This window comes from Stegostoma tigrinum, chromosome 24, assembly GCF_030684315.1.
Source record: "Stegostoma tigrinum isolate sSteTig4 chromosome 24, sSteTig4.hap1, whole genome shotgun sequence".
NCBI classification, from domain to species: Eukaryota; Metazoa; Chordata; class Chondrichthyes; order Orectolobiformes; family Stegostomatidae; genus Stegostoma; species Stegostoma tigrinum.
The window spans coordinates 36,778,260-36,805,700 of record NC_081377.1 but is presented as its reverse complement, the minus strand read 5'-3'; the positions used below and the strand labels follow the sequence as shown (position 1 = coordinate 36,805,700).

General features: G+C 41.1%; 1 protein-coding gene across 2 annotated transcripts; it reads left to right on the top strand.

Annotated features, from left to right (window-relative positions):
- Nucleotides 1–1,123: 1,123 nt before the first annotated feature.
- Nucleotides 1,124–26,518, top strand: zmpste24 (zinc metallopeptidase, STE24 homolog). Of its 2 annotated transcripts, XM_048558144.2 has the most exons (10): nucleotides 1,124–1,501; nucleotides 6,007–6,153; nucleotides 8,149–8,235; nucleotides 10,444–10,560; nucleotides 14,275–14,427; nucleotides 14,781–14,922; nucleotides 17,327–17,520; nucleotides 17,875–17,979; nucleotides 19,782–19,925; nucleotides 25,878–26,518. In XM_048558144.2, exons 1-10 carry the CDS (start codon nucleotides 1,394–1,396, stop codon nucleotides 26,100–26,102), a joined length of 1,422 nt encoding a protein of 473 aa, XP_048414101.1. In that variant the 5' UTR covers nucleotides 1,124–1,393; the 3' UTR covers nucleotides 26,103–26,518. The 2 variants fall into 2 exon arrangements, with proteins under 2 accessions (XP_048414101.1, XP_048414102.1); XM_048558145.2 differs by lacking the exon at nucleotides 14,275–14,427.
- The last annotated feature ends 923 nt before the right edge of the window (nucleotides 26,519–27,441 follow it).

Below are 27,441 nucleotides of genomic sequence, written 5' to 3'. Positions count from 1 at the left end.
CTGCTGTGTTCATCCAGCTCTACACCTTGTTATCTCTTGTTTTTATAATAAGCCTTCTTTTCATGTATTTTCCTTCCATTGCTTATAGCCATATCCAATTAACCTTTCGTGATTAACCCTTAACAATTTGACTTGGAAATACCATTTTAAAGACTAACATTACAAATGCCTGTGGTACTACAGCTGCCTTTCACTAATTTTGCTCCATCCCTTTTCCTTTTATGTGCCACCACTTGGGCAACCATGGAGGAGGAAAATGAGAGACCCATTGGAACCCTTGAGGCTTTTCCAATGTTGACTGAAATCATAGGGCACACATAACCCTTAGGGCTTCACAAGGTAGACGCTGAGAGATATTACCCCTCAGGAGAGAATCTTGAAATAAGGGATGTGGTTTTAAAATAAGTGATCCCTCATTTAAAACAAAGATGCTGAGGATTCTTTTTCTCTGTCATTTTATGATGATTGAAATTCTCTTTGCCAATGGAGGCTGGGTCATCAAATGTGCTGGGTTAGAATGACTGCTGAAATTAAAGGTTATAGAATCATACAGTGTGGAAGCAGATCTGTAGTTCCAATCAGTCCACGCTGATCATGGTCCCAAACTGAACTAATCCCATTTGCCTGCGTCTGGCCCATATCCTTCCAAATCTTTCCCATTCATGTACTGATCCAAATGTCTTTTAAGCAATGTAACTGTGGGGAGACAAGCAGAAACGTGGAGTTAAGGCGACCATCAGATCAACCAAAGATCATGATTTTTTTTGTTTGATCAAGCATGTTTGAGGGTACACTGGCTTTCTCCTGCAATTTTTATATATTCAAACATGGGATGTGAGTATGACTTTCTAGTCAACATTTACTTGTCGTCACTAGATACCCTTGAGGTGGTGATTAGCTATCTCCTTAACTTGCTGCAGTCTGTGTTGACCGTTTGGGTTTCTTCTATTATTTAGATTTCTAAGCATGCCCTCTGAAAAAAAAAAATACTCTTGTTCGTTTAATTAGCTTGGTTTGACGAACATTAATTCAACTCCAGTGACTGTGTCAGGGTTAAGGAAAAGGTCCCTTCGTACGTTGGGACAAAGTTTACCAGCGCACCAACTTCCTGTCCGCCCGGATCTATTTAAGTGTAACCCAGCTGGCGGCAAGGGCTTTATTAGTGACTGAGGTTTATACATCGAGAAAAAGAACCCAATAAATATTCAATTAACTAATGGGGGTGGCTTAAAACAGTGAGTAAACAAAAACCAGTCAGAGCAAAGCCCCTTCTGTTAAAAAAAAACTGTCTTTTTATTTTGTCTAGCAACGGTCGAGATCTTGTAAAAAGAAGATTTAAATAAAATTGAATAGTTTTCACGTACCGGTGACAATCGAAAGTGGACTGGGAATCATGATTCACCTTATTGCAGAGATAAGCACCGAAAATCAAATATTTTACTCGGTGCTGCTCTTTTCATGGACCGTGTATCTATGGGAGGCCTACCTGGCCCAAAGACAGGTGAGTGGTGTCTCCTTCAAACACATTCCCCAGAATCAGTGGTTGGGGTGGGGGAGAAATAGCCGAACATTAAAGGACGAAAATCTCCCCCGTTTGGAGAAGCTTAACAAATTGTTACCACGCCCGGTTTGGTGAGGAAACATATCGCACCCCTTTGGTGAAACAATGTATCCAACAGTCTTGATACAATGTATGGAGGCGTTCGATACATTGTAACGGTGCAGCAATCTAACAGGAAGCTTTGACTATCACCTTACCAAATCAATTTTGATGCGCCTTTGTAGCTTTTGATTTAACGTGTAAAGACTTGGTTAAAAGGCTTCTGATCAATAGCTCAAGTTTAAAACTAAAATCCAATCTCCCCACAGCTTTTAGCTTGCTTGACAGTTTTTGAATGAGCTGGACAGTGCCGACAGTGAGGTAATTGCCCCTGTTTGTCACGCACACAATTCCTCCCTGTGCAATTACATTTGATATACGATGGCTTTAACTGAAGTATACTATGTGTTCCATTTGACAAATCAAACTTTCCCTTGTCTTCCTGTTGTAACGCATTACCAGGGTTGGAAACGACCTGAGGTGAGGAGGGTTTGGGGGTCGAGTCATTAAGGTACAGGAGGAGTGCATTTAGCCCATCGAGTCCATGCCAGCTCTCCCTGGAGTAATCCAGTCAGCCCCATTCCCCTCCTTCCTCCTCCTCCACTGGGGTAGTCCTTTAGGTTTATTTTCTTCAGGTGTCAGTCCAATTTCCATCTGAAATCATTGATTGCCCACATTTCCATCACACTGGTGGATAGAAAATTCCAGGACATTACCATTTTCTGTGTAGGAAAGGCTCTTTTCCCATGCCCACCTAATCACTAGCCCTAAACCTGTAACAACAACATCTTGTATGAACAGCTGCAAATTACTAACTTTTTAGCTTTACGTTAATGTGTGTCAAGTTTGGGGTAATCACTGTGAGTCATAGAGATGTACAGCCTGGAAACACATCCCTTGGTCCAATTCATCCATACTGACTGGACATCCTAAATTATTCTAGTCCCATTTGCCTGCATTTGGCCCATGTCCCTTTAAATCCTTCATATTCATGTACCCATTCAAATGTCCTTTTTAATGTTGTAATTGTACCAGCCTGCTCCATGCCCTTTGACAGCTCATTCCATACACACACCATCCTCTGTGTAAAAATGTTGCCCCATGGGTCCCTTTTAAATCTTTTCCCCCTCACCTTGAACCTATGCTCCCTGGTTTTGGGCTCCCCTACTCTTTGGAAAAGACCTTGTCAATTCACTCTATCCACATCCCCCATGATTTTATAAGCCTCTATAAGGTCACCCCTTTGCCTCTGACACTCCAGGAAAATAGCCTGAGCTATTCAGCCTCTCCCCATAGCTCAAACCTTCCAACCCTGGCACCATCCTTGTACATCTTTTCTGATCCCTTTGAAGTTTCACAACATTATTCTTGTAGCAGGGAGACTAGGAGTCTAGATTCCAATGGTGGCCTAACCATTGTCCTGTACAGGCGCAGCTTGACCTCCCACTGCTATACTCAATGCACTGAGCAATACAGGCAAGCTTACCAAATGCCTTCATTACTATCACTTTTGGGGAAGTATGAACCTGCAGTCCAAGGTTGCTTTGTTTGGCAGCACTCCCTAGGGCCTTAGCATTAGTGTGTATAAGTCCTGTCCTGATTTGCCCTACCAAAATGCAGCACCTCACATTTATCTAAATTAAACTCCATCTGCCACTGCTTGGCCAATCTGCCCATCTGATCAAGTACTCTGTCCACTACACCAATTTTGGTGTCATCTGCAAGCTTACTAACCAAACCTCCTATATTCACATCCAAATCATTTATATAAATGACAAAAAGCAGTGGACCCAGCACTGATCCTTGCAGCATGCTGCGGGCCATGGGCAAAGCAACTTTCCATCACTAACCTCCAAAATGCAGCACCTCAAAATGATTACCCCAGATTTAGCACACGTCAACATAAAGATTCAGGGTCATAATCAGATTCTTAATTCCAGACATGTTTTTAATTGAATTCAAATTCCACCATCTGCTGTAGCAGGACTTGAACCCAGGTGCTCAGAACATTATCTGGATTAGCAGTCCAGTGATAATACCACTCGGACATCATCTCCCTCTTTTGTAGCCAAATGCCTAGTTCTTGTATTCCATGTGAGCTAACAAAGCTGATGAGTCTACCATGTGGATCCTTGTCAAATGCCTTATCTTTCATATAAGAACGTTATAGTTGGTTTTGATACTTGCAATTTTTCACACATGCATGCATATGATTTGGAAAGCAAGACAGTTGTGTTGCATATCTAAAGGAAGCATTTTCTTAAAAGAATGCTTTTATATTTGGTGTGTGTCCTTGCTTCAGTGTTGCATAATAACATCTCTGAACAGGTCGATTAGAAATCTCCAAGCTTGAGCCAGTGAGTGTTAGACAGCAAATTAACCATGATGAGAGACCAAGGAATCTTCACTTAGGTAAAAACAAAACAGCACAAGAATTCCTGGATCAGGCTGAATCAGCTCATGTCTTTAAACTAGGGAGGAAGTCAGGTAGAGCTTTCATTGCAGATGGGTACTTCTGCTGAAGAGTGAATGTATTTGGTGGGGATCACGTCCATAAATCTTTCGTCCCAGTCATAGTGCTTGATCCACAGTCTTTAAAAGATGTGAAACTTTGACATGTTGTTGGTCATAGAGTTTTGATGAAAGAAATGTGTTGAAAGGAAGAAAGTAAACAAAAGAAAATCTACGGTGAGAATTCCAGAGCTTTGCAACTGAAGGTTGAGCAATTATGATCAGGGGTGCTGGAAGTGCCCAGAATTAGAGGAGCAGGGAGATCTGAGGATTTTGGAATAAGGGACACTTGAAGGTGATTACAGAGATAGGAAGGGATGACATCTTGGACGGATATGAAAGCAAAGATGTGAATTATAAAATCAAGAGTTTGCTTATCCAGAGCTATTTACAGTTGGTATTAATGAGGCCCAAAGCCCATCTCAGAATCCTATGTCACCGATATTGCAAAAAGTCTGAACTTCAGGCTTGCCAGGGAGAGGGATGGAGTGGGTGTTTAGGGACTGTAGATTGGAGTGGGGGGAGCCAAAGGCACTTACTAATATTTCCAATATTTAATTGGAAGTAATACCTGCCCAGCCAATGCTGGATGTCTGATTCACAGTCTGATAGTTCAGCAACCGTGGAGGACATGAGAAAGGTAATTGTGACGTGGAGCTGGGTGTCAACCACACACATCAAAAATACCACTACCTTTGGATGACGAGGCTGAGGAATAGAGTGTAGATGAGAAATAGAATGTGGCCAAGGATAGACCTTTGGAGACCAGAACTAAGGAGCTGGAGCAGGGAGAGAAGCCAATCCCAGTGATTCTCCAGCTCTGATTAAAGGTAAGAATAGTAATGGAAATGGGGGAGGGGAAGAGGGTTCTGAAATAAATAGGGAGAGAGGAGGAGGCGGATCGAAGATGGACAGAGGAGAAGATAGGTGGACAGGAGACAGACAAGTTAAAGAGGCAGGGATGGATCCTGTAGAGGAGAGTGTGGGTGGGGAGGTAGCGGTCCCCAAGCCTCCGCTTGATTTCCCCCCTCTACATTGGGGAAACCAAATGGAGGCTTGGGGACCGCTTTGCAGAACACCTCCGCTCGGTTCGCAACAAACAACTGCACCTCCCAGTTGCGAACCATTTCAACTCCCCCTCCCATTCCTTAGATGACATGTCCATCATGGGCCTCCTGCAGTATAAACGCCACGAGTGCAACTAATGCCTGAAATTGAGAGACCCCCAATCCCAAAAAGAAAATGGCGAGTGAGCTACTTATCCTCCGCTATCAATTGCCATTGATCATAATATGGGTTTGACTATGGCACCAAGTCTCCATAAATAAACTGTTACATTTTCTTCTGGCCTCTGACTGAATTAATTGCTAATTGTAATATTTTTAATTAATTTAAAAAGTTGTCTAACTTCTGCCATTGGGAGAAAATGGGTATTTTGGATTTGCTAGGGATTCCTTATTGTAAAGTGGAAAGAAAAGTGTAAAGCAGCTGATGTGTTTGGCTTGTTTTCCTCCTCTCCCCCGCCCCCGCCCCCGCCCCCCAGTGTTCAGTGAATGAAAACACCGTTTGATGTGACCCTAAGTTATGAAAGACCAGAAGTACTCTAAAATCAGTGGACTCTGCTGAGTTACCTGATTTTGACCATGGTACTGCACAGATATCTGCTGGGGAGGGAAGACAGAGGCAGTAGTTGGGGTTTCTGCTTTTGGCAACTATGAACGGATCCCTGCTGAAATGTGAGTTGGACTAGTTGTGGCTGATGAGACTTATTTGCATTCTATCCAGAGTTATAAATGACCACTTTAATAATGCATGGGAGGCATGAATCAGAGTGAATGGAATTTAATTCTACTGCAGACATGGCGTACAAATGATCTCTTTCGCCGTTTTTTTAGCGCAAGACGTACAGAGACACCACACTGGTCCCTGAAGAATTGGGAAAGATTATGGACTCTGAAACATTTGAGAAATCTCGTCTGTACCAGCTAGATAAAAGTACTTTTGGATTCTGGTCTGGTCTTTATTCTGAGACTGAGGGAACAGTGAGTAGTGCTGTGTATGATACATTTGTAAATGGAAATTTGATTGTCTGATTTCAAAGATACAATTAAATGTTTATTTTGTATGAAGTCTTAATTTTCTGTTAGTTATCTCATACTTTAACTTCAGTGTTACATTAGCATTGTTGCATTTTTCTACATTATCATGGTTATATTTCATTAGGAAATTGGTCTTACATTTTTCTTCTTGATTTCATAAATGCTTTCTTGCCATATGTTTCAAGAGTGCTGTTTCCAAACCCAAGAAATAGGAAAGGCAGGGCAATTTAATGTCTCTCAAAAATCGGGAGTTATGTACCCATGTGCCGTCAAATATTTATGTTATGGTTGCAGGCATCATCTGTTTGGTAAAACAACATGGTGTTTCACATCTATCCTAAAAGTCCTTTCTTCTTGTTTAACAATTTTTCTTCTGTTCCTGTCCTTCCATCAAAAGTTGAATTTTAAGTGGAGCGCAGGTAGAACAGGATAGTGTGTGTAAGTGCATGTATTATGTGGATTGGACTTTTCAGGGATGTATGTGCCCAACTCTCAGTTAGACTGATTCTCCTGATGACACGTGGTGGGAGAGTGATTGGCCAGAGGTTGTAATGAGGTCAGGAACTGAGTGGTTCTGCTGGAACTTAAACCGAATGTCAGTGAGCAGGTTTTTGCTGATCAAATGCATTTGATAACCACTGTCAATGGTACGTACTTTGCTGATGAGCAAGGGTACACTGACAAAGCAGTAATGGGTTGGATTGGATTTTGTAAATGAGACATATCCGATCAGTTTTCCACATTGTTAAGCAGATACCAGTTTGTATGGGGGTACATATTGGAACCAGTGTATATTGGAACAGCTTGGCTAGGTCTGCAGCACAGCTCTTCAGTACTGTTACTGGAATATTGTTAGGGTCAATAGCCTTTGCTGTATTCAGTGATTCTCAGGTCTCTAACGAGGCCAAAAGGGATCATTTGCTAGGCACACCTGGCTGATGATGGATGCAAATGTTTCAGCCCTGTCTTTTGTAGTGATATACAGAACACCCCCAACACTGGGAATGGGGATATTTCCGGAGCATCCACCTCTTGTTAGTTGTTTTTGTCTGTCTGTGCAGTTCACGATTGAATATGGCTGGAATGCAGGAAATGAACATGAGATCGTCATCCAGGCCCACAGTGCAATGTATTTGCATGTGCTAGAAACTGCATACATAAATACTCAGGACTTTGTTTTATGTAGGCATATATTACATCTTATCAAGAAAAGGGGTCAAGACAAGAGCCAAAGCTGCTATTTCCCCTTTGTGAACATACATGCCTGACCTGAGAATTAAGATCAACAGTTAACTTTTCTTGCTGTGTCTCCATACCGATGATTGCTCGACCAATCAACACCATATCTCATGTAATATTATAAAATGGTGTCACTTTTATCAAGTCTGTTTCTTATGACCCAGTTCTGAAGAGCAGAGCCAAAAAGACTCCCTCCTAGTCACCTTCTAGCAAAGTTGAGGTTCTGTATGACCACATATTGTGGGGCTGGAACCATGTTTAGTCCAGACAAGGTCTGAGTGATATGTCGAAAATAATTGGAATTTTGTCACAATCTGGTGGATTTCAGGCGCTTTCCCTCTCACTTCTTCTTTTCTCTCTTTCTGTTCCTAATCCCAAAAGGTTTGGTTGCAGTGCCCACCGCCGCCCCAATCTTGAGGATTGAATAACCTGGTCGTCTCAGTGCTCTGTTTGAAGAATGATTACCATTTTGCGTGTGAGATTTCGTAATCTAGTTTGTAAATAGCCAAGGAGCAAATGTGAGCCCCAAAGCAAAGTGTTAAATTTTCAAGGCACAATTCTCATCTGTTTCAATATTGGGTATTTCGGGTACAACTGTAGCCCATTAGTTACACGTACCGGTTTAGTACCAAACATTCCACTGGTTACAAGAGATATAGCTTTAAAGTAAATCTTGTAACTGTGCTTCTGTCTTTGCAGCTTATCCTCTTGCTTGGTGGAATTCCCTTTCTATGGAGTGTATCCGGGCACATTATCGGACGTTTTGGTCTAGGACCTGAATATGAAGTAAGCACTCTGTTACTTAGAATATCAGATTTTCAATGTTGAATGATTTTTGGAGTTTCTTCCTGGCAGTAACACAAATTAAATTGAAAAATGTGTTCCAAATTGAGTTTCCATAATGTGGTTTGGACATAGCCTGTATTTTCCTTCTGTGCAGCGAGCATCATATATTTCAAAACTTGCAAAATTCATTTAATTACTTTCAGAACGGTGGTCCTAATTTTCCTGACCAGAAAAAATGCAAAAATTGGAATTGTATCATTGATCAGGTTGTTTTACGAAGGTGTTGAGTTGTATTTCCCTTTCCCTAACTCCTTCCCAGTCTATAATCTCCCCATTATCTTGCTTTGCATGGAAGGAGTGACCATTCAGCTGTTCATATTGTTCAGTTTTAACTCTCAGCATCTGGGCATGGAGGGTGAGATCATTCTAACTGGTAGCTTCAAGTGAGGGGGTGTGGTGGACAGGGGCATAATTTGAGTGTAAAACATAATTGCTAGAACATATAATGACTGTTTTCTTATAAGGTTGATTAGAAAATTTAAAAGTTCTTAATATTTAGGCTGGGCTTCGTTGCCAAACCACACATTTTAATTGCAATTAATTTACTTTATATTAACCCAGCAAATCTGTGATAACACTGTCATTTTGTTTCAGAAGATTCGTACAACTTCCGTTCTAATCATTTTTTACACTCTAGCTACACCAGCTGCCACCATTGACTCTTGCCCTGCCTGAGGTCTCAAAATAAAATGTTTTTTTCTTTTTGTCTAAAAATCACGTTGGCTAAAATCAGAGAAGGACAGTCATTTGGCCAGTCCCAGTTAAATGAAGATCATGCAGAGATTAAAGAGGCACTGAACAAACTAATTTTTATTCAGAGGCAGCACTCTGTCTTTTGAGTTAGAAAGTTGTTGATTTGAGCTGGCTGAAACTTCAGTGTATTATCAGATAGATTTGATAACCCAGCGCAGTATTTGTACAAGTGCTGCATTTAGGTGGACGCAATGGCCTAGTGGTATTATCACTCAATAATTAATCCAGAGATCCTGGTAATGTCCTGGAGACCTGGGTTTGAATCCCAGATGGTAGATGGTGAAATTTGATTTTGATGGGGGAAAAAAAGTTCTGGAAATAACAGGCAAGGAAACTGTCATCATTACCTGGTCTGGCCTACATGTGACTCCAGACCCTCCACAATGTGGTTGACTTTTAAACTGCTAGCCTGGTCAGTGAGGCCCACATCCCATGAATGAATTTTAAAAAAAGTTATCGCCAGCACCATATGTGGGATGAAATAGTAAACTATCTGCCCCTCAAGTTTATGTGAAAGATTTGACATTGCTATTTAGGAGACAAACAATTATACTCTGTCATGGTGAACACAAACTATAACTAGTTATCATGTTATCATTGTCTCACTTTAAGTCTACACTTCAAGTTCCAAACCATTTTAGCTGAAGGGAGCAGGAAAAGGTCAAATAAGGAAGTACATTTCGAAGATGGCCTGTTGTTTGTATCAAACAGTGAAAATGCTTCGAAGGAGGACCTACATACAACTATCTATAACATTAAAATGGTGGTTTCCTTTCTTTCTTCACTTTGTGCATCAGCCTGCTTTTCAAAGAAATCAGACACATCTTCACTTTCAGGGAGTAACTTGTAGTTTCAATTCATTACTACTCACAATAAAGCTACAATTCTGAATCCTTACTTGCAAAGCTGCATGTTGGAAGATATAGATGTGATTTTATTCTTTTAGAAGTTATTAATGAGAGGCATAGATAGAGTTGATAGTCAGAGACTATTTCCCAGGGCAGAAGTGGCTAGCACAAGGGGTCATAGTTTTAAGCTGGTTGGTGGAAAGTATAGAGGGGATGTCAGAGGCGGGTTCTTCACAGTTGAGAGAGCATGGAATGCGTTGCCAGCAGCAGTTGTGGAAGCAAGGTCATTGGGGTCATTTAAGAGACTGCTGGACATGCATACGGTCACAAAAATTTGAGGGTGCATACATGAGGATCAATGGTCGGCACAACATTGTGGGCTGAAGGGCCTGTTCTGTGCTGTACTGTTCTATGTTCTATGTTCTATGTACAAATTGTGGAGTATTTCATACGAGGAATATTTCCTTTCAGAATCATCACTGTGGTGCAGCTTGTGCTTTTGTTTGAAAAATAAAGCTTTCCTTCATTTTTAATTATTTATTAACAGATAACTCAGTCCTTGGTGTTCCTATTTCTTGCAACATTATTCAGTGCAGTCACAGGTCTCCCATGGAGCATTTACAACACCTTTGTCATTGAAGAGAAACATGGTTTCAATCAGCAGGTCAGTGGATTCCAGAATTTCTTTGAGTGAAAAAAAATTCTTGGAATAGACTACAAATGGCATACGTGGGTTATAGATTGTTAACATATGAAACATTTTTCAAGTTAAATAGGATGGACACACTGTCCTACTGCTCTCAGAAAAGGAGGCTAAAATGTGGCCAATGTTGTTAAAAGGAAAAAGTTGTAGTTACAAGTTGTATGTTTTTAAACTTCAATATTTCCTTGAGATTTGATTTCATTCTTGAAAATAATACCTACAGACCAGAATGAGCCTTTATCTGCCGATTATCTGGGTACATGTAACAAGACTTAATGTCTGAATAACATCCCTTGCCACTGTGCTGCAATATTTTACATAGTGATAAATAGTCAATGAGCCATTCTAGGTAAAATTCACTGTCAAGACTATAAACTGCCAAATGAATTAAATGAACAATAAGATGATAAATAATCTGATCTTAACTAAATATTATACAAACTTCATTCATGCTAATACCAAAAAGAACCAAGGTGCCTCCCTTACACTAACCCCAATAACATAACTAACCTGTGGAAGAAATGATCCTTTGCTTCACTGTTATTGTTGAATCCAAGCTGGCTTTGCTGTTTGTTCAGGGCTGCTTAATACTGTAGCTTCAAATGTTCCTGAAGACATCCTTGAATGCAAGGCATTAGCAATTGTTTAAATGTTAGCAGTTCAGAAAGTTCAAAATAATGTTTCTTGTTCACTGCAAATCAGCTGCCAATAATAAAACGTATGGATGAACAATATCTCTTGACATTTGTGGTTAAATAGAATGATTTGACTTGATTTGACTGTTCCCTTTTAAGACGGATTTGTTATCTTCCAAACCCTTGAGATTCCATCTCATAGTCACTGAATGGGACGCTTATTAATCTGTACTGGCAAGCAAACTGCAGCATTTCGGTGCTTTTGACATGTTACGCAAAGCTGTAATGAATATGCCCCGAGGCTTGGAGAGACAGTTAACAGTAAGCAATATCAATCCTGTGTTTGGTGCAGTCAGCTAGAAAGATAATGCATTAAAGAAACAACTTGCATTTATATAGTGCCTTTAACATGGTGATATGTCCCTTTGTCAAGTGCAATTTAATTATTTATACCTCCTAAGATATTAAGGCAAGGTGAACAAAAGTTCAGCAAGAAGGTATGTTTAAAAAGTATCTTAAAGCGGGGGAGCGGAGATAGATGGAGAGAACTTTAGGAAATTCCTTACAAACCAAAGAACTGCAGATGCTGGATATCAGAAAAAAAACAGAAATTGCTGGTAAAACTCTACAGGTCTGGCACCATCTGTGGAGAGAAACCAAAATTAAATGTCTTGTGCCCAGTGGACCTCCCCACCGCTTCAGGACAGATTCTGGCTAGAAAGGGTTGGTATGTTTGCTGAAATGAGGGGGAGTGGAGTAAATAGATAGGTGTAGTTGGAACCCAGAGGGAAAAACAGTTGGGCAGACAGAGGAATGGGTAAAGATCAGCCTGGGAGAATCAATAGCTGCCAGTGAGGACCATTAATGGCTGATAGTGGGTTGGTTGTGATTAGAGGTCCTTGTGATGACAAAGCCTGGTTTGGGCTGGTGTTTGGGTAAACACATGGGAGAAGTTGCTCAGGCCCAAAAGTTATTGAACTCAATATTGAATCCCAAAGGCTGTAGGGTCCCCAAGTTGAAAATGAGGTGTAGTTTGTCCAGCTTGTGCTGAGCTTTGCTGGATCACTGCACTGAGCCTGAGACAGAAATTTTGGCCAGGCACACAACGCTATGTTGAAGTGGCAGGAAATAGCAAACTCGGGGTCACTTTTGTAGACAGAACGTCACAGTGATCTTCTGTCCATCCCTATGCATGCTCGCATACACGCCACCTCACCCCAATTCTTCAGCATATATGCCAACCTTTTCCTAGCTATAACCTGTTCTGAAGGAGGGTCACTGGACTTAAAGCATTAACACTGTTTTCCCACTGGTTTTATCAGTAAAAGAAACTTCCCAAGATATTTTTAATGCCCTCCCTAGATTGGGGCCACTGCAGGTGAATGCATTGACTCCATCACTGCTCTGACTGATGGCCAACTCAGCACGTACCAGGGAATGAACCAGAAACACTCTAGTCAGAACAAAGCAAAACCCTGTAGATGCTGAATATCTAAAATAAAATCTGGAAATTCTGGATTAACCACTGGGCATACGGGGACAGGGTAGGGTGGGGAGTGGGTCTGGGTGGGCTGTTCTTTGGATGGTCAGTGTTGACTCAATGGGCTGAATGGCCTGCTTCCACGCTATAGGGATTCTTTAAAATATCTCTTCCTATGTATCCAGAAAGTTGCCTAAAAATAGCTTATCATGCCTCATTCGATTTTCTTCCTGACCTCAGCCCCTTCAGTGAGAAAACATCTGACCATGATGAATTGTGAGAAAGCTTGCCAAGCACAGAATAAATTGCAAATTGTTGTAGTGTACGGAAATCTGATTCTGTTTCATGCTGCTTTTTGAGATTGATAAACTTTACAGTCTCATTGTCTAAAAATCACTGATTCTGACTCTGCCTAATCAGTACATGCTAAGTGCTGTCATGTAAATATGCTGGAGTAGCACCTAGAATGACAGTCCAGGACAAAATGCTATTTTCTTTTGTATAATACAAAAGGCACCATCAGCATGTTTATCCTTTGGTTTCTGGTGGCTCCAAGCAGATTTAAGTTTAGCTGCTATCTTTTTTCACTAAAGTTCTAAACTAACTTAATTTCATTTAATGCTATTGCTATATCTCATGCTTTAAACCAATAGTGTTACCTGCAATACTAATCTGGAGAATCTTGGGCTATGGGCACGGGCATGTACCATCCCTCAGAGTAATTGTTCCTTATCACTAAATAAGGCTCTTCACCTCCTTGTGTTCTGTAACACTCCTTTATTTACATTAGTATGTACTATGTTCTCAAATGCAACTCTCGCATATAGGGTCTAAAACTTTGTTTTTTACATGCTCATTGACTAGTATTTCCCCCACGCCCCTTGCTGATGTCAGAATCATATCATTAGCTAGAACGTCATGATTTGCATGAAACTCATTCTATCACATTTTTGCCTTAAACTGGGTTTATTATGTTTTTGAGGGTAACTATTTTTAACATTTGGCCTGATTATCCTTCTAGAAGTTACTAAAATAACTGTAGCCTGTAGCACAGAAGGAGGCTATTCGACCTGTCATGCCCATTCCAGTTGGTGAAGAATGGCCTAGCCTAAAACCATTTCTGCACCAACTCTGTAAGCTTGCAGGGCATGGTGTTTCAAGTAGATGTATGTTTTATCTAAGTGTTATTTAAATAGGGTGGAAGTTCCTGCCTCTATAACCCTTTTCAGCTGTGAGTTCAATGTTCCCTACCACTGTCTATGAGAGGAAATGTTTGCTCATCTCTCCTCTGGGTTTCCCATCAATTGCCACAAATCTGAGTTCTAACCTCTTTGCTGAGAAAAACTTGTCGTCCTGATTGACTTTCTCTTCATCTTGTTCTTTTGAGGACTGAGAATGAGCACATTGTTGCAGCCATGCAAACTGGTTAGCTTTCTCCTTTAAACTTTCATGCACTTAACAAATTGATGAATATTAAATGGGAAGAAGTTTTAATAGGCAGTCAGTGCTCAGTCTGATATTGCTGGCTTGTAACAAATGCAATGTCTTTCTTTTCTGCAGACTTTAGGATTCTTTTTTAAGGATGCTTTGAAGAAGTTTGCAGTGACTCAGTGTATATTGCTTCCTGTGACCTCACTCCTTCTGTACATTATTAAAATTGGTGGGGATTATTTCTTCATTTATGCTTGGCTTTTCACATTGATTGTTTCTCTGGTGAGTACACAGCAGGCCTCTTTATTTTAATTCTGTTTTTCCTCCGGTTTCCAATCTGACTTCCCATTCCCTATTCTGTCCTTCGCTGAAGATGGTGATTTTAGGATTTAGAGAATTAGGAACTCAGATATTTGATAGGTGTGTTCAAAATCAGGGGTCCAGACAGAAATGTTTGTGTTCAACAAGTGAATCAAAACTTATCAGGGTCAGATAGGAATGTGGGTACTGAAACAAACAGCTCAGTATGGTGTTAATGAGTGCTGGAGTGGGCTTGTGCAGGTGATGGTTTGATGACAAGGGATGAAATGTTACTGTGCTTCTGACATTTCTCCCCTATCCATTTTTGTCTTCAGGTTTTGGTGACTATTTATGCTGATTATATTGCACCACTGTTTGATAAATTCACTCCGCTTCCTGATGGAGAGTTGAGAGAGAGTATTGAGGAAATGGCCAAGAGTATCAGCTTTCCCTTAACCAAGGTTTATGTAGTGGAGGGTAAGGCACTTTGCTTAATGAGATAATATGTCTTTTCTACAGCTTTTGATCAATGAACCTTGAAGATATAGTTTTTTCATGTTTTCACTGAAAGTAGTCTGTTTAAAGAAAATAATTTGCTGCTTAGTGAAATCCTCCTTGGCAACCGAACTGGAATGCTCAGCTCTTGTCCAGGGTCAGAAAATAAATAAACCTGAAGATGCATTTATATCTTGGTGAACTCCTACAAGAGCAAAATAATGAAGATATAAAGTACAACCATAAAATGCTGACAGTGCTGAGAAAGGTAGGCAACATTTGGGGAGAAATGAAAAGCGAGATTTCTCCAATTGGTTGGCCTTCCTTCAGGCTGTCCAGAAATTCACTCCGCAACCTGAAATGTTAAAGCTAAATCTCAGTTATGGCTCCATTAGTAGTATTCTCACTTCTGAGGCACAAGGTAGCAGGTTTTAATTTCTACTGCAGGATTTGAACACACAATGAAAAGCTGACCCTCCAGCTGTAATACTGAGAGAGTGCTGCATTGCTGCAGATCCCTTCTTTTGGGTGATGCACTCAACCAAAGACTCAGCTGTCTGTTCAGGTGGCTGTGAAGGTCTGATATTTATCCTACACACAACATAAAAGTGAAATTAATTATTTGGTCATTATTGTATCCCTATTGGTGGAGGTTTGCTGTGCAACTTGGTTACCTCATTTCCTATCTTAGAATGGTGACTTCCTTGGCTGTAAAGCATTTTGAGAAGTCTACTGATTGTGTAAGCTACTGTGTAAATACAATTTTTGTTTTCTTCTGTTTGCTGCTTAACCTTCTAAGTGTTCATTTTTATCTCAAACAAAAAAACTGGGTGGAGATGTTTTGTTTTTTTGAAGTTTTTTTGTTCTTGTGGCACTAAATCCTTGCGATTCCATTTATTACACCACATCCACTTTGTCCATCTATTCTGTGCTCCAGGCTTTCAGTGAGTCACATCAATAGAGCCCCTCACATGGCAGAGAAGTTTGTTCGGTATTTCTGCTCGTTGTAGACTGTTATGACTTTGATGGAGGAGTGTGCTGGAAATTCGGTCTCTTTATCCAGAAGCTATACCAAAAATGTAAATGTCTTAATCACCAAAAGTGGTTGATTTGTTTCTCTTTATTACTGTTAATCGGAACAAAAAGAGGCCTTCAGGCTTTTCAAGAAGCTCAAAAACAACACACAACTTATACAGGCAAACATAGTCTTCAAACAAGTGGCAAATAGTTTAACAACTAAGCCACTAAATGAATTCAACTATTTCATCCTTAATTCCAAAAGGCTTTTCCAGCAACTTTATTTTTGTTCATTTCCAAAAGCGAGTTTGTTTCCGCACAGTGCTTTCCAATAACTTTCCTGTTGCTAATCATCAGTTGGTTGACCTGTAGTTTCCTGGTTTATTGTCACACTTGAACAGCAGTGTAACATTAGCAACTATCCAGTCCTCCAACACTTGTATTCAATGAGGATGAAGAAATAATGATCCAATGCCTCTACTGTTTTACTTTTGTTTCTTTCAGCAACCTGGGATGCACGGCATCTGGACCAAGTCACTTAACCAGTTTCTCGTTTTGTTTTTTCCAATAGGACTCCTCTGCTTACTGTTGTGTTCACGAGCATTCTTCTGCCTTTAGTGTAATCTTCATGTTATCCACTTCCTTTATGAAGACCGATGCAACATACTTTTATATGTTTGTCATGTCCTCTGCCTCAATTAAAGGCTGTCTTTTGCTCTTTAAAAGGCCCATGTTTCTCCCTAGCTGGGGTAGAGATGTTGAATCTAATGCTATCTGCCAATCTTTTCTTGTGATCTCTCTCTCCTCTTCTAAGAACTTCTAGGTACAATTCCTGCTTGTAGCTGGCATAATTTTCCAGGCTAATAACTGAATCTTGATCCTATCACTTCTCATAAACTTTATTTTTCTGTTTTATTTCATCTTTGTCACCCTGGGTGTGTTAGTATTAGATACAGTACTCTATACTGAAAGGGCTATGCCTACTATGCACTTGCAATATCTTCTGATTGAATGCCCTTGATTGCAGCATTACTGCTTTACCCTATAATTGCGTTTTCTGGTTTACCTGCACTAGCACTTAGTTGAATTACTGAAATCAGTTCCTCTTCACTTGTGTTTGTACATATTACATTTCTTTATCTTAAACCATTCCCAGTATGACCCAAAACATTCAATCAGTTTTCATTATATTTGGTATAAGGTTTATAAAGAATGTTCATTTTGCAAACATTCCAAAAATGTAGATTTGATTGGAACTTTAGGGTGACTTTGTTTTGACTGTAGAACCTCTCCAAAGTTTCATATAAATATGAGGTGGATAAAGCAATTCTCAGTAATGAAAACCTTAAATCTTTAATGTTTTAAATAGGATCAAAGAGGTCATCTCACAGCAATGCGTATTTTTATGGCTTTTTTAAGAACAAGCGTATTGTTCTGTTTGATACGCTCCTTGAAGATCATTCCCCATTAAATAAAGGGACAGTTGATGAGAACATTGAAATACAGACAGCTGCAGGAGATGGAAGTGAAACTGAGAACACCGAAACTAAAGTAAGACCAAAGGTAAGCCAGCTTGTTGTATTATTATAACTCTTATTCGGTTGTTCTTGACACTTGGGGCAATGTTAATGAGACCTGGGGTGTGGGGGAATGGGGTGAAGCGAGGAGTGAAAGTACCATCTCAACGTACAGTCTCAGCTATACTTCATCAGTTGTCTTTGGCTGAAACTGTTGGCAGAATAGGAGAAAATAATGGCCGTTCTCGACTGTGGGGCACAACCAGAGCAGATTATAAAGTCTGAAATGTTGGCTCAAACACATGACTGATCAGTGGACATCTCACCAGGGTAGATTGGGATATTACATTTCATAAATTTCAAATAATTGAGTTTCATGTAAGGCATGCTTTCTTTCCAGAATAAGAGGCAGGGCTGCAGTAACCAAGAGGTTCTAGCAGTGCTTGGTCATGAGCTTGGGCATTGGAAGTTGGGCCATACTGTGAAAAACATCGTTATTAGTCAGGTAATATGCAGTTGTTCTTATATTTGTGAGTGTGTGTGTGAGTGTGTGAGTGTGTGAGTGAGTGTGTGAGTGAGTGAGTGAGTGAGTGAGTGAGTGAGTGTGTGAGTGAGTGTGTGAGTGAGTGAGTGTGTGAGTGAGTGTGTGTGTGAGTGAGTGAGTGTGTGAGTGAGTGTGTGTGTGAGTGAGTGTGTGTGTGAGTGAGTGTGTGTGTGAGTGAGTGTGTGTGTGAGTGTGTGTGTGAGTGAGTGAGTGTGTGAGTGAGTGTGTGTGTGAGTGAGTGAGTGTGTGAGTGAGTGAGTGTGTGAGTGAGTGAGTGTGTGAGTGAGTGAGTGTGTGAGTGAGTGAGTGTGTGAGTGAGTGAGTGTGTGAGTGAGTGTGTGTGTGAGTGTACCTGGATGGATGTACTGAAACAAAGATGACAACAATTCCTTGTTACCTGCGAAGGGATATTTTCTCCCCTTTTCTGGAGGTAGTGATTTGCTGAAATAACATTTGGCTTTTCATCCTCCCCCACGTAGCCACTCTTCAAATGAGAGTTTGGATAGAATGAGGTTTCCACCATTGAGGACTTTTCTATCCAGTCTACTTCTCGCTGTCTGGGTTTCCATCTAACAGAAACAGGAGCCCAGTGCTTTCCCAGCTGAAAACAGTCAGCTCCACACACAATTCAAAGATCCCAAGAAATGCCACATTGAACATTGTTTTTGCCTACAGATTTTTTGCTCGATTGCATGTGTTGGAGCTTTTTTTAATTTAATTTTATTTTTAGATCCATTATCTAGTGTTAAGTTGTCAGATTTATTGCGGGGAAGAGAAAACAAAAGTAATTCTTCATAAAATTGATGTTACCTGAAGTGTTTATGGGATATATCCAGCTGGAAGAGTTCAAAATTGCACAGAGTTGCATGGTTTCTTCTGGCTGCAAGTGAATATGGAAGAGATGTCAGAATGTTGAAGGGAAAAATAAATGTCATCTTCTTCTGGAAGACCCTATTTATTCATTACACCATCTGCCTTAATCTCTTCTTGCTCCCAACTGTGCTTGATTGATTTTAGTAGCCTTTATTCTTAAATTCACTGCAAGTTGACAGGGATCAAATCTTGGTTTAAAACACTCTGCAGATTAGGCTGAATCTGTGGAAAGAGAAAACTAGAGTTATCACTGACCTTTTGTCGTTCCTGTATGATTTGCTGAATCTTCCTAGGATTTTCTTTTGCTTTAGATTTTCATCATTAAACATTCTGTTTTGATCAAATCTGGCACTTGCCAATGTTGGTGCATACATTATAATTTCTTGCTGTGCTAACGTGATTTAGATAAGATATCTTAAAGGGAGGAGAGGGTGAGGTGAAGAGCTTCTGGACTGCGGAGATAATTTTCTTTTCCCCATAATATTTCTGAAACAGGTTTCTTGCAAATAAAAATGTTTTTAAAATACTAAATTCCAAAGCCAAATGTAATTTAAATGCCATATTTCCAGTTAGTCAGTTGTTGTCTATGTGTGTTTTAATTTCTCTGACTTTTATTCTGGTGCCTTTAGTTGAATGAAGGTTTGTAGCTGTTTGTGCACAAATGCAGTCATAAGAGTCAAGGGTGTCAAGCTCCATTTTGTGTTGAGGTTTATGAAAGTGCACTGCATGTAATAGAACCTAAATTAAGTAACAACATACAGCACTGTCTAGAGCAGAGTAACATGTTGATGTTTGCTGTTTTGTGATCTGCAACAGTAGCAGTTGCAGTGTTAGCATGTTGTGGTTTTATTGGTCTGCCTTACCTGTATGTAATACTGATGCTTTTTCAGGTGAACTCTTTCTTCTGCTTTTTCCTGTTTGCTGTTCTCATGGACAGAAAGGAGCTTTTCTCTGCTTTTGGTTTCTATGATACCCAGCCTACTCTTATTGGGTTGATGATCATCTTCCAGTTCATTTTCTCTCCCTACAATGAGGTAAGGTGAAGCTCTGATGAATGCTGATATTCTTACTGACTTGAATTATTTTAATTACTACCACTGCTTATTATTTGTAGGAGGAAACTGATGGGATCACACTGCACTTAAACTAAACTGGTTTCGTGTGCGATATTCTGAGTTCATTAAATTCTGGAAAGGTTCCATCGGACTGGAAATTAACCAGTATAACTCCAATCTTCATGAAGGGAGGGAGGCAAGAAATAGGCAAATGGACCATTTAGCTTGATGTCTGTTATGGGAAATATGTTAAAATCAATCATTAACTAGATTATAGCCAGGCATTTAGAAAATCTCAAGGTAATTGGGAAGAGTCAGCATGGTTTTGAAAAGGAAATCCTATTCATCCAATTTATTGAGGTTGTTTGACAGACTATTGTGCCGAGGCTAAAGGGGAGCCAGTAGATTTTCTGTACTTAGAATTACAGAAGGTATTTGCAAGTTGCTGCATAAACAGTTATTGCACATTTTGGGAACTCCTGATGCAGGTGTAATATATTAGTATGGATAAAATATTAGCTAGCAGAAATCAGGTATGCATAAATAAGTCCCTGATTGGTAGGATATGACAAATGGAGTCTTGCAGGGGTCTATAGGAGTCACTGTTTTTGAATCTTTAAAAAGCTTACCTCGAGTGCCGGTGCCTTCCATTTCTGGTTGCAGCGGCAGCACGAGCGGGAGCTTGGAGCAGGAGCCTGTCGGGAAGCCGGTGAGTCACTGTTATTGAATTTATAAAAAGCTTACCTCGTGAATAGGCGGATATACGCTGAGCAGGAGCAGACACGGGACCGGTGAGTGAGTGAGGTAATATATTTGTGTGGTTGCGTTACCCGAAACACTACTCGGGTAGTGTATCCCACCCATCCTCCTCCTCTAACCAAAAAAAAGGTTCTGTGTGCCTGATTGGTAAGGTAACAAGTTTATTTTTTATTCTTTATTTTTTAACAGTCTCTTTGGGAATTTAGAATAATGGGAATGGAGGTCGGGGCAGTTGAATGTTCCTCCTGCAGAATGTGGGAGGTTAAGGGTCACCACTAGTGTCCCTGCTAACTACATCTGCGGGAAGTGCACCCAACTCCAGCTCCTCGAAAACCGCGTTAGGGAACTGGAGCTGGAGCTGGATGAACTTCGGATCATTCAGGAGGCAGAGGGGGTTATTGAGAGGAGTTACAGGGAGGTAGTCACTCCTCAAGTACAGGAAAAAGGCAGATGGGTTACGGTCAGGGGACGGAAAGGGAACCAGCAGGCAGTGCAGGGATCCCCTGTGGCCATTCCCCTCAACAGTAAGTATACAGTTTTGGATACTGTTGTGGGGGGACGACTTACTAGGGGAAAGCAGTGGGGCACAGGTCTCTTGCGCAAAGTCTGTCCTTGCTGCTCAGAAGGGAAGGGGGAAGAGGAGCAGAGCAGTAGTCATTCGGTGGGTACTCCATAGTTAGGGGGAGAGATAGGAGGTTCTGTGGGGACGAGAGAGACTCACGGTTGGTGTGTTGCCTCCCAGGTGCCAGGGTGCGTGATGTCTCTGATCGTGTTTTTGGGATCCTTAAGGGGGAGGGGGAGCAGCCCCAAGTCGTGGTCCACATTGGCACCAACAACATAGGTAGGAAGAGAGATGGGGATTTAAGGCTGAAATTCAGGGAGCTAGGATGAACAGAGTTGTTGTCTCTGGTTTGTTGCCCATGCCACGTGCTAGTGAGGCGAGGAATAGGGAGAGAGAGGAGTTGAACACGTGGCTACAGGGATGGTGCAGGAGGGAGAGTTTTGGATTCTTGGATAATTGGGGCTCTTTCTAGGGTAGGTGGGACCTCTACAAGCAAGATGGTCTTCACCTGAACCAGAGGGGTACCGATATCCTTGGGGGGAAATTTGCTAAGGCTATTCGGGTGGGTTTAAACTAATTCAGCAGGGGGATGGGTACCAAAATTGTAGTTCGACTATAGTAAAGGTTGAGAGTAGGGTGGTCCGAAATAAAGTTTCAGGGAAGCAAGATGGCACCAACAAGCAAGAAGTTGGTTTGAAGTGTGTCTACTTCAATGCCAGGAGCGTCCGGAATAAGGTGGGTGAACTTGCAGCATGGGTTAGTACCTGGGACTTCGATGTTGTGGCCATTTCGGAGACATGGATAGAGCAGGGACAGGAATGGTTGTTGCAGGTTCTGGGATTGAGATGTTTCAGTCAGAAGAGAGATGATGGTAAAAGGGGTGGAGGTGTGGCATCATTGGTCAAGGACAGTATTACAGTTGCAGAAAGGATGTTTGGGGACTCGTTGGCTGAGGTTAGAAACAGGAAAGGAGAGGCCACCCTGTTGGGAGTTTTTTCTTAGCCTCCGAATAGTTCCAGAAATGTAGAGGAAAGGATAGCAAAGATGATTCTCGATAGGAGTGAGAGAGACAGGGTAGTTGTCATGGGGGACTTCAACTTTCCAAATATTGACTGGGAACACTATAGTTCGAGTACTACAGATGGGTCAGTTTTTGTCCAGTGTGTGCAGGAGGGCTTCCTGACACAGTATGTAGATAGGCCAACAAGGGGCGAAGCCACATTAGATTTGGTGCTGGGTAATGAGCGTGGCCAGGTGTTAGATTTGGAAGTAGGTGAGCACTTTGGTGATAGCGATCACAATTCTGTTATGTTTACTTTAGTGATGGAAAGGGATAGGTGTATACCATTGGGCAAGAGTTATAGCTGGGGGAAAGGCAATTACGATGAGATGAGGCAAGATTTAGGGAGCATAGGATGGGGAAGGAAACTGCAGGGGATGGGCACATTAGAAATGTGGAGCTTATTCAAGGAAAAGCTCCTGTGTGTCCTAGATAAGTATGTACCTGTCAGGCAGGGAGGAAGCTGTAGAGTGCGGGAGCCGTGGTTTACGAAGGAGGTAAAATCTCTGGTCAAGAGGAAGAAGAATGCTTATGTTAGGATGAGATGTAAAGGCTCAGTTAGGGCACTTGAGGGCTACAAGGTAGCCAGGAAAGACCTAAAGAGAGAGCTCAGAAGAGCCAGGAGGAGACATGAGAAGTTGTTGACGGATAGGGTCAGGGTAAACCCTAAGGCTTTCTATAGGTATTTAAGGAATAAAAGAATGACGAAAGTAAGATTAGGCCCAATCAAGGATAGTAGTGGTAAGTTGTGTGTGGAGTCAGCTGAGATAGGGGAAGCGCTAAATGAATATTTTTCAACAGTATTCACTCTAGAAAACGATAATGTTGTCAAGGAGAATACTGAGATACAGGCTACTAGACTAGGTGGGATTGAGGTTCACAAGGAAGAGGTATTAGAAATCCTTCATAGGGTGAAGATAGATAAGTCCCCTGGGCCGGATGGGATTTATCCTCGGATCCTCTGGGAAGCCAGGGAGGAGATTGCCGAGCCTTTGGCATTGATCTTTAACTCGCCATTGTCTACAGGAATAGTGCCAGATGACTGGAGGATAGCAAATGTGGTTCCCCTGTTCAAGAAGGGGAGTAGAGACAACCCTGGTAATTATAGACCAGTGAGCCTTACCTCAGTTGTTGGTAAAGTGTTGGAAAAGGTTATAAGGGATAGGATTTATAATCATCTAGAAAAGAATAAATTGATTAGGGATAGTCAGCACGGTTTTGTGAAGGGAAGGTCATGCCTCACAAACCTTATTGAGTTCCTTGAGAAGTTGACCAAACGGGTAGATGAGAGTCAACCGGTTGATGTGGTGTATATGGATTTCAGCAAGGCGTTTGATAAAGTTCCCCACAATAGGCTATTGTACAAAATACAGAGGAATGGAATTGTGGGAGATATAGCAGTTTGGATCAGAAATTGTCTTGCTGAAAGAAGACAGAGGGTGGTAGTTGATGGGAAATGTTCATCCTGGAGACCAGTTACTATTGGTGTACCGCAAGGGTCGGTGTTGGGTCCACTGCTGTTTGTCATTTTTATAAATGACCTGGATGAGGGCGTAGAAGGATGGGTTAGTAAATTTGCAGACGACACTAAGGTCGGTGGAGTTGTGGATAGTGACGAAGGATGCTGTAGGTTGCAGAGAGACAAAGATAAGCTGCAGAGCTGGGCTGAGAGGTGGCAAATGGAGTTTAATACAGACAAGTGTGAGGTGATGCACTTTGGTAGGAGTAACCAGAAGGCAAAGTACAGGGCTAATGGTAAGATTCTTAGTAGTGTAGATGAGCAGAGAGATCTCGGTGTCCATGTACACAGATCCTTGAAAGTTGCCACCCAGGTTGACAGGGCTGTTAAGAAGGCATACAGTGTTTTAGCTTTTATTGATAGAGGGATCGGGTTCCGGAACCAAGAGGTTATGGTGAAGCTGTACAAAACACTGGTGTGGCCGCACTTGGAGTATTGTGTACAGTACTGGTCACCGCATTATAAGAAGGATGTGGAAGCTTTGGAAAGGGTGCAGAGGAGATTTACTAGGATGTTGCCTGGTATGGAGGGAAGGTCTTACGAGGAAAGGCTGAGGGACTTGAGGCTGTTTTTGTTAGAGAGAAGAAGGTTGAGAGGTGACTTAATTGAAACATATAAAATAATCAGATGGTTAGATAGGGTGGGTAGGGAGAGCCTTTTTCCTAGGATGGTGACGGTGAGCACGAGGGGGCATAGCTTTAAATTGAGGGTTGAAAGATATAGGACAGATGTCAGAGGTAGTTTCTTTACTCGGAGAGTAGTAAGGGAATGGAACGCTTTGCCTGCAACGGTAGTAGATTCGCCAACTTTAGGTACATTTAAGTTGTCGTTGGATAAGCATATGGACGTACATGGAATAATGTAGTTTAGATGGGCTTGAGATCGGTATGACAGGTCAGCACAACATCGAGGGCCGAAGGGCCTGTACTGTGCTGTAATGTTCTATGTTCTATACTGAGGCCTCTGCATTTGCAATTCATATCGGTGGTTTCAATGAGGGAGTAAAGGCATGGCAGGTAAATTTGCAGATGACACAAATATAAGTAGGAGAGTATGTCGTGAAATGGACTTGAGGTTTCAGATGGCTGTAAATAGCTGGAATGAGTGCACAAAAATGTGAAGTTGCTCGCTTTGGTAGGAAAAATAAAAATGCAAAGTGTTGCCGAAATCCCAGAGGAGATTCACTGGGCTGATACTGGAATGAGCAGGTTGTACGTGATCATCAGTTGCACAGACTGGGCTTATTTCCACTGGAGCTTAGAAGTGTGGGGTGACTTTAAGATCCTGAACAGCCTTGACAAGGCAGACCTGGAAAGGATTTTTTTTCGTGAGTGAGTTTGAACTAGATGGCACTGTTTAAAAATTAGGTTTGCCCTTTCGGGTCAGAGTTGAGGAGAAGTGCTTTCCCTGAGGGTTGGGCAACTTTGGAACTCTCTGCCACGGAAAGCTGTGGTTTATTGAATATTCAAAGGTTATCAGGAGCAGATGAGAATGTGGAATTTGAACACAAACCTACCAGCTATGTCTTATTGAATGGTGGAGCAGGCTCGAGGGACCCTTGATCTATTCTAATTTTAACTTGTATGCATCACCAAAAATGAGCATGGGTGGGACAGGACAGACTTCTTGCAACTGTTTTGTTTAAATTGGAAACTGCTTCAGATTGAACTTCGTAAATTTTTGAAGGGTGGACGCAGAACGGATGTTTTTCTTGGCTGAGTTGTGTAGAACCTGAGACTAACGATTTAGAACACAAATGAGGAAGAAGTTTCTTCACTCAAAGAATAGCGCATCTTTGGAACTTCCCACCTCAGAGGGCAGTGGATGTTCAATCATTGAATATGTTCAAGACAGAGATTTAGTAGATTACTAGAGAATAATGACATCAATGAATATGGGTATTATGCAGGAAAATGGCATTGCAATAGTTGATCAAGAGTGGTGAAGTAGATTCGGAGGTTAAATGGTTTACTTTTGTCCTGAGTTCCTAAGTTTGCATCTGACCTTTTGATAAACTTTTGTTTTTAATAGGTGCTATCCTTTAGCCTGACTGTATTGAGCAGGAGATTTGAATTTCAGGCTGATGCATTTGCAAAGGATCTGGGAAAAGCCACAGACCTGTACTCTGCACTAATAAAACTGAACAAGGACAACCTAGGTTTTCCAGTTGCTGACTGGCTGTATTCTATGTGGCATTATTCTCATCCACCGCTCCTGGAGAGACTCCGTGCCTTAAAGGACAAGAAGAAGGACTGAGAGAAGGAAAAGGAACTTACATTCACCTTTAAGAAATTGGATAGTTTTTTTTTGTTTCAATTTTTTTTTATTTTTCATTCCATGAACAGTGCAGATCTGTACTGGATGTTTGTATTATGGGAACTGGATTAGGATCTGAGTGCATTTAGTTTATGCACTGACTGCCAGCAGTACAGATCAAAGTAATATTTTAAGTTGTGTTAAAATTACACGGAAACTTGAATTAGTTTTTAATTTAGCACATGCCTAGTTTAATGCGGTACAAGTGAATCTGTATAAGGCACACCAGCACAATATCTAAGGTTCTAAATCTTTGAATCTAAGTTGCATCATATGTGAGATGTTGTCCCAAATGCTCTTGGAAATGTTTCATGTACATCACATTCAAAGTAAAAGTGCAACTTTATAAAGCTTTATTCTGGTGCATCTTGTAGCAAATATTTGCTACTGCTTTAGATATCTTCCATACCAGCAAACTGTGAGATAACATCTCTATATCAGTTCTTTATTAAAAAAATTCCTTTTTATTAAGGGTCTCAAGTTTTCAAATGACGTAGCATTCAAGTTCAATGCTGTTCAAATGCTATTTTGAGAGACCATATGAGTCTGGGTTGGAAGAGATTGGGAAAAGAATAAATGTAAACATGTCTGGTCACCAGATTTTTCTTTTGTCTCTTCTGAAATGAAGGAGTGGTGATAGTAGAGTGTTTTAATTTCTCCTTTTCCATGCTGCTTTTTGAGCAAGAGGGGGCTATTGAGTGCACAGTGGTTCTTGGGGTCTGATGGCTCAGTTGGTAGAGCAGCCTGAACTATACATGTGAGGAGTTGGCTTAATAGTGCCACAAATGGCATTTTACTACCAAATTAACAAGGTTTATGCCTTGACACTTGCTTCCTGAAAGGGTCTGTGTTTGCACATTGGAAACCCAGTCAGCAGGCCTCCTGACACTTGCTATCTAGACATAATGAGCAATGGTCACTAGAAAGGTACTGGACAATACCGATGGAACTCTATCCCACTGTAAGCCAATGTTTTTGGAAAAGAAATGGTGAGGAGAAGGGGTTGGGGAGAGAATCCAGTCACTCTGAAAATTAATTACAGTTGTAAAACCATGTTGATGTAACGAGGTAGATTCAGGTTTGTTCAGTTTTCAGACCAAAGCCATTACCTGTGGGGAGGGTTTCTTTAAAGTGCTCATGTCTATGTCAGCAGATGTAGGATATAAGTAAATATGCACTGTAATAACTTTTCATATCGTGATTTATATTGATTCCTTTGTTCCCATAATAAGTTTGGGGCAAAATTTGCTCAAACTGATGACAGTTTTAGCATTTTGTT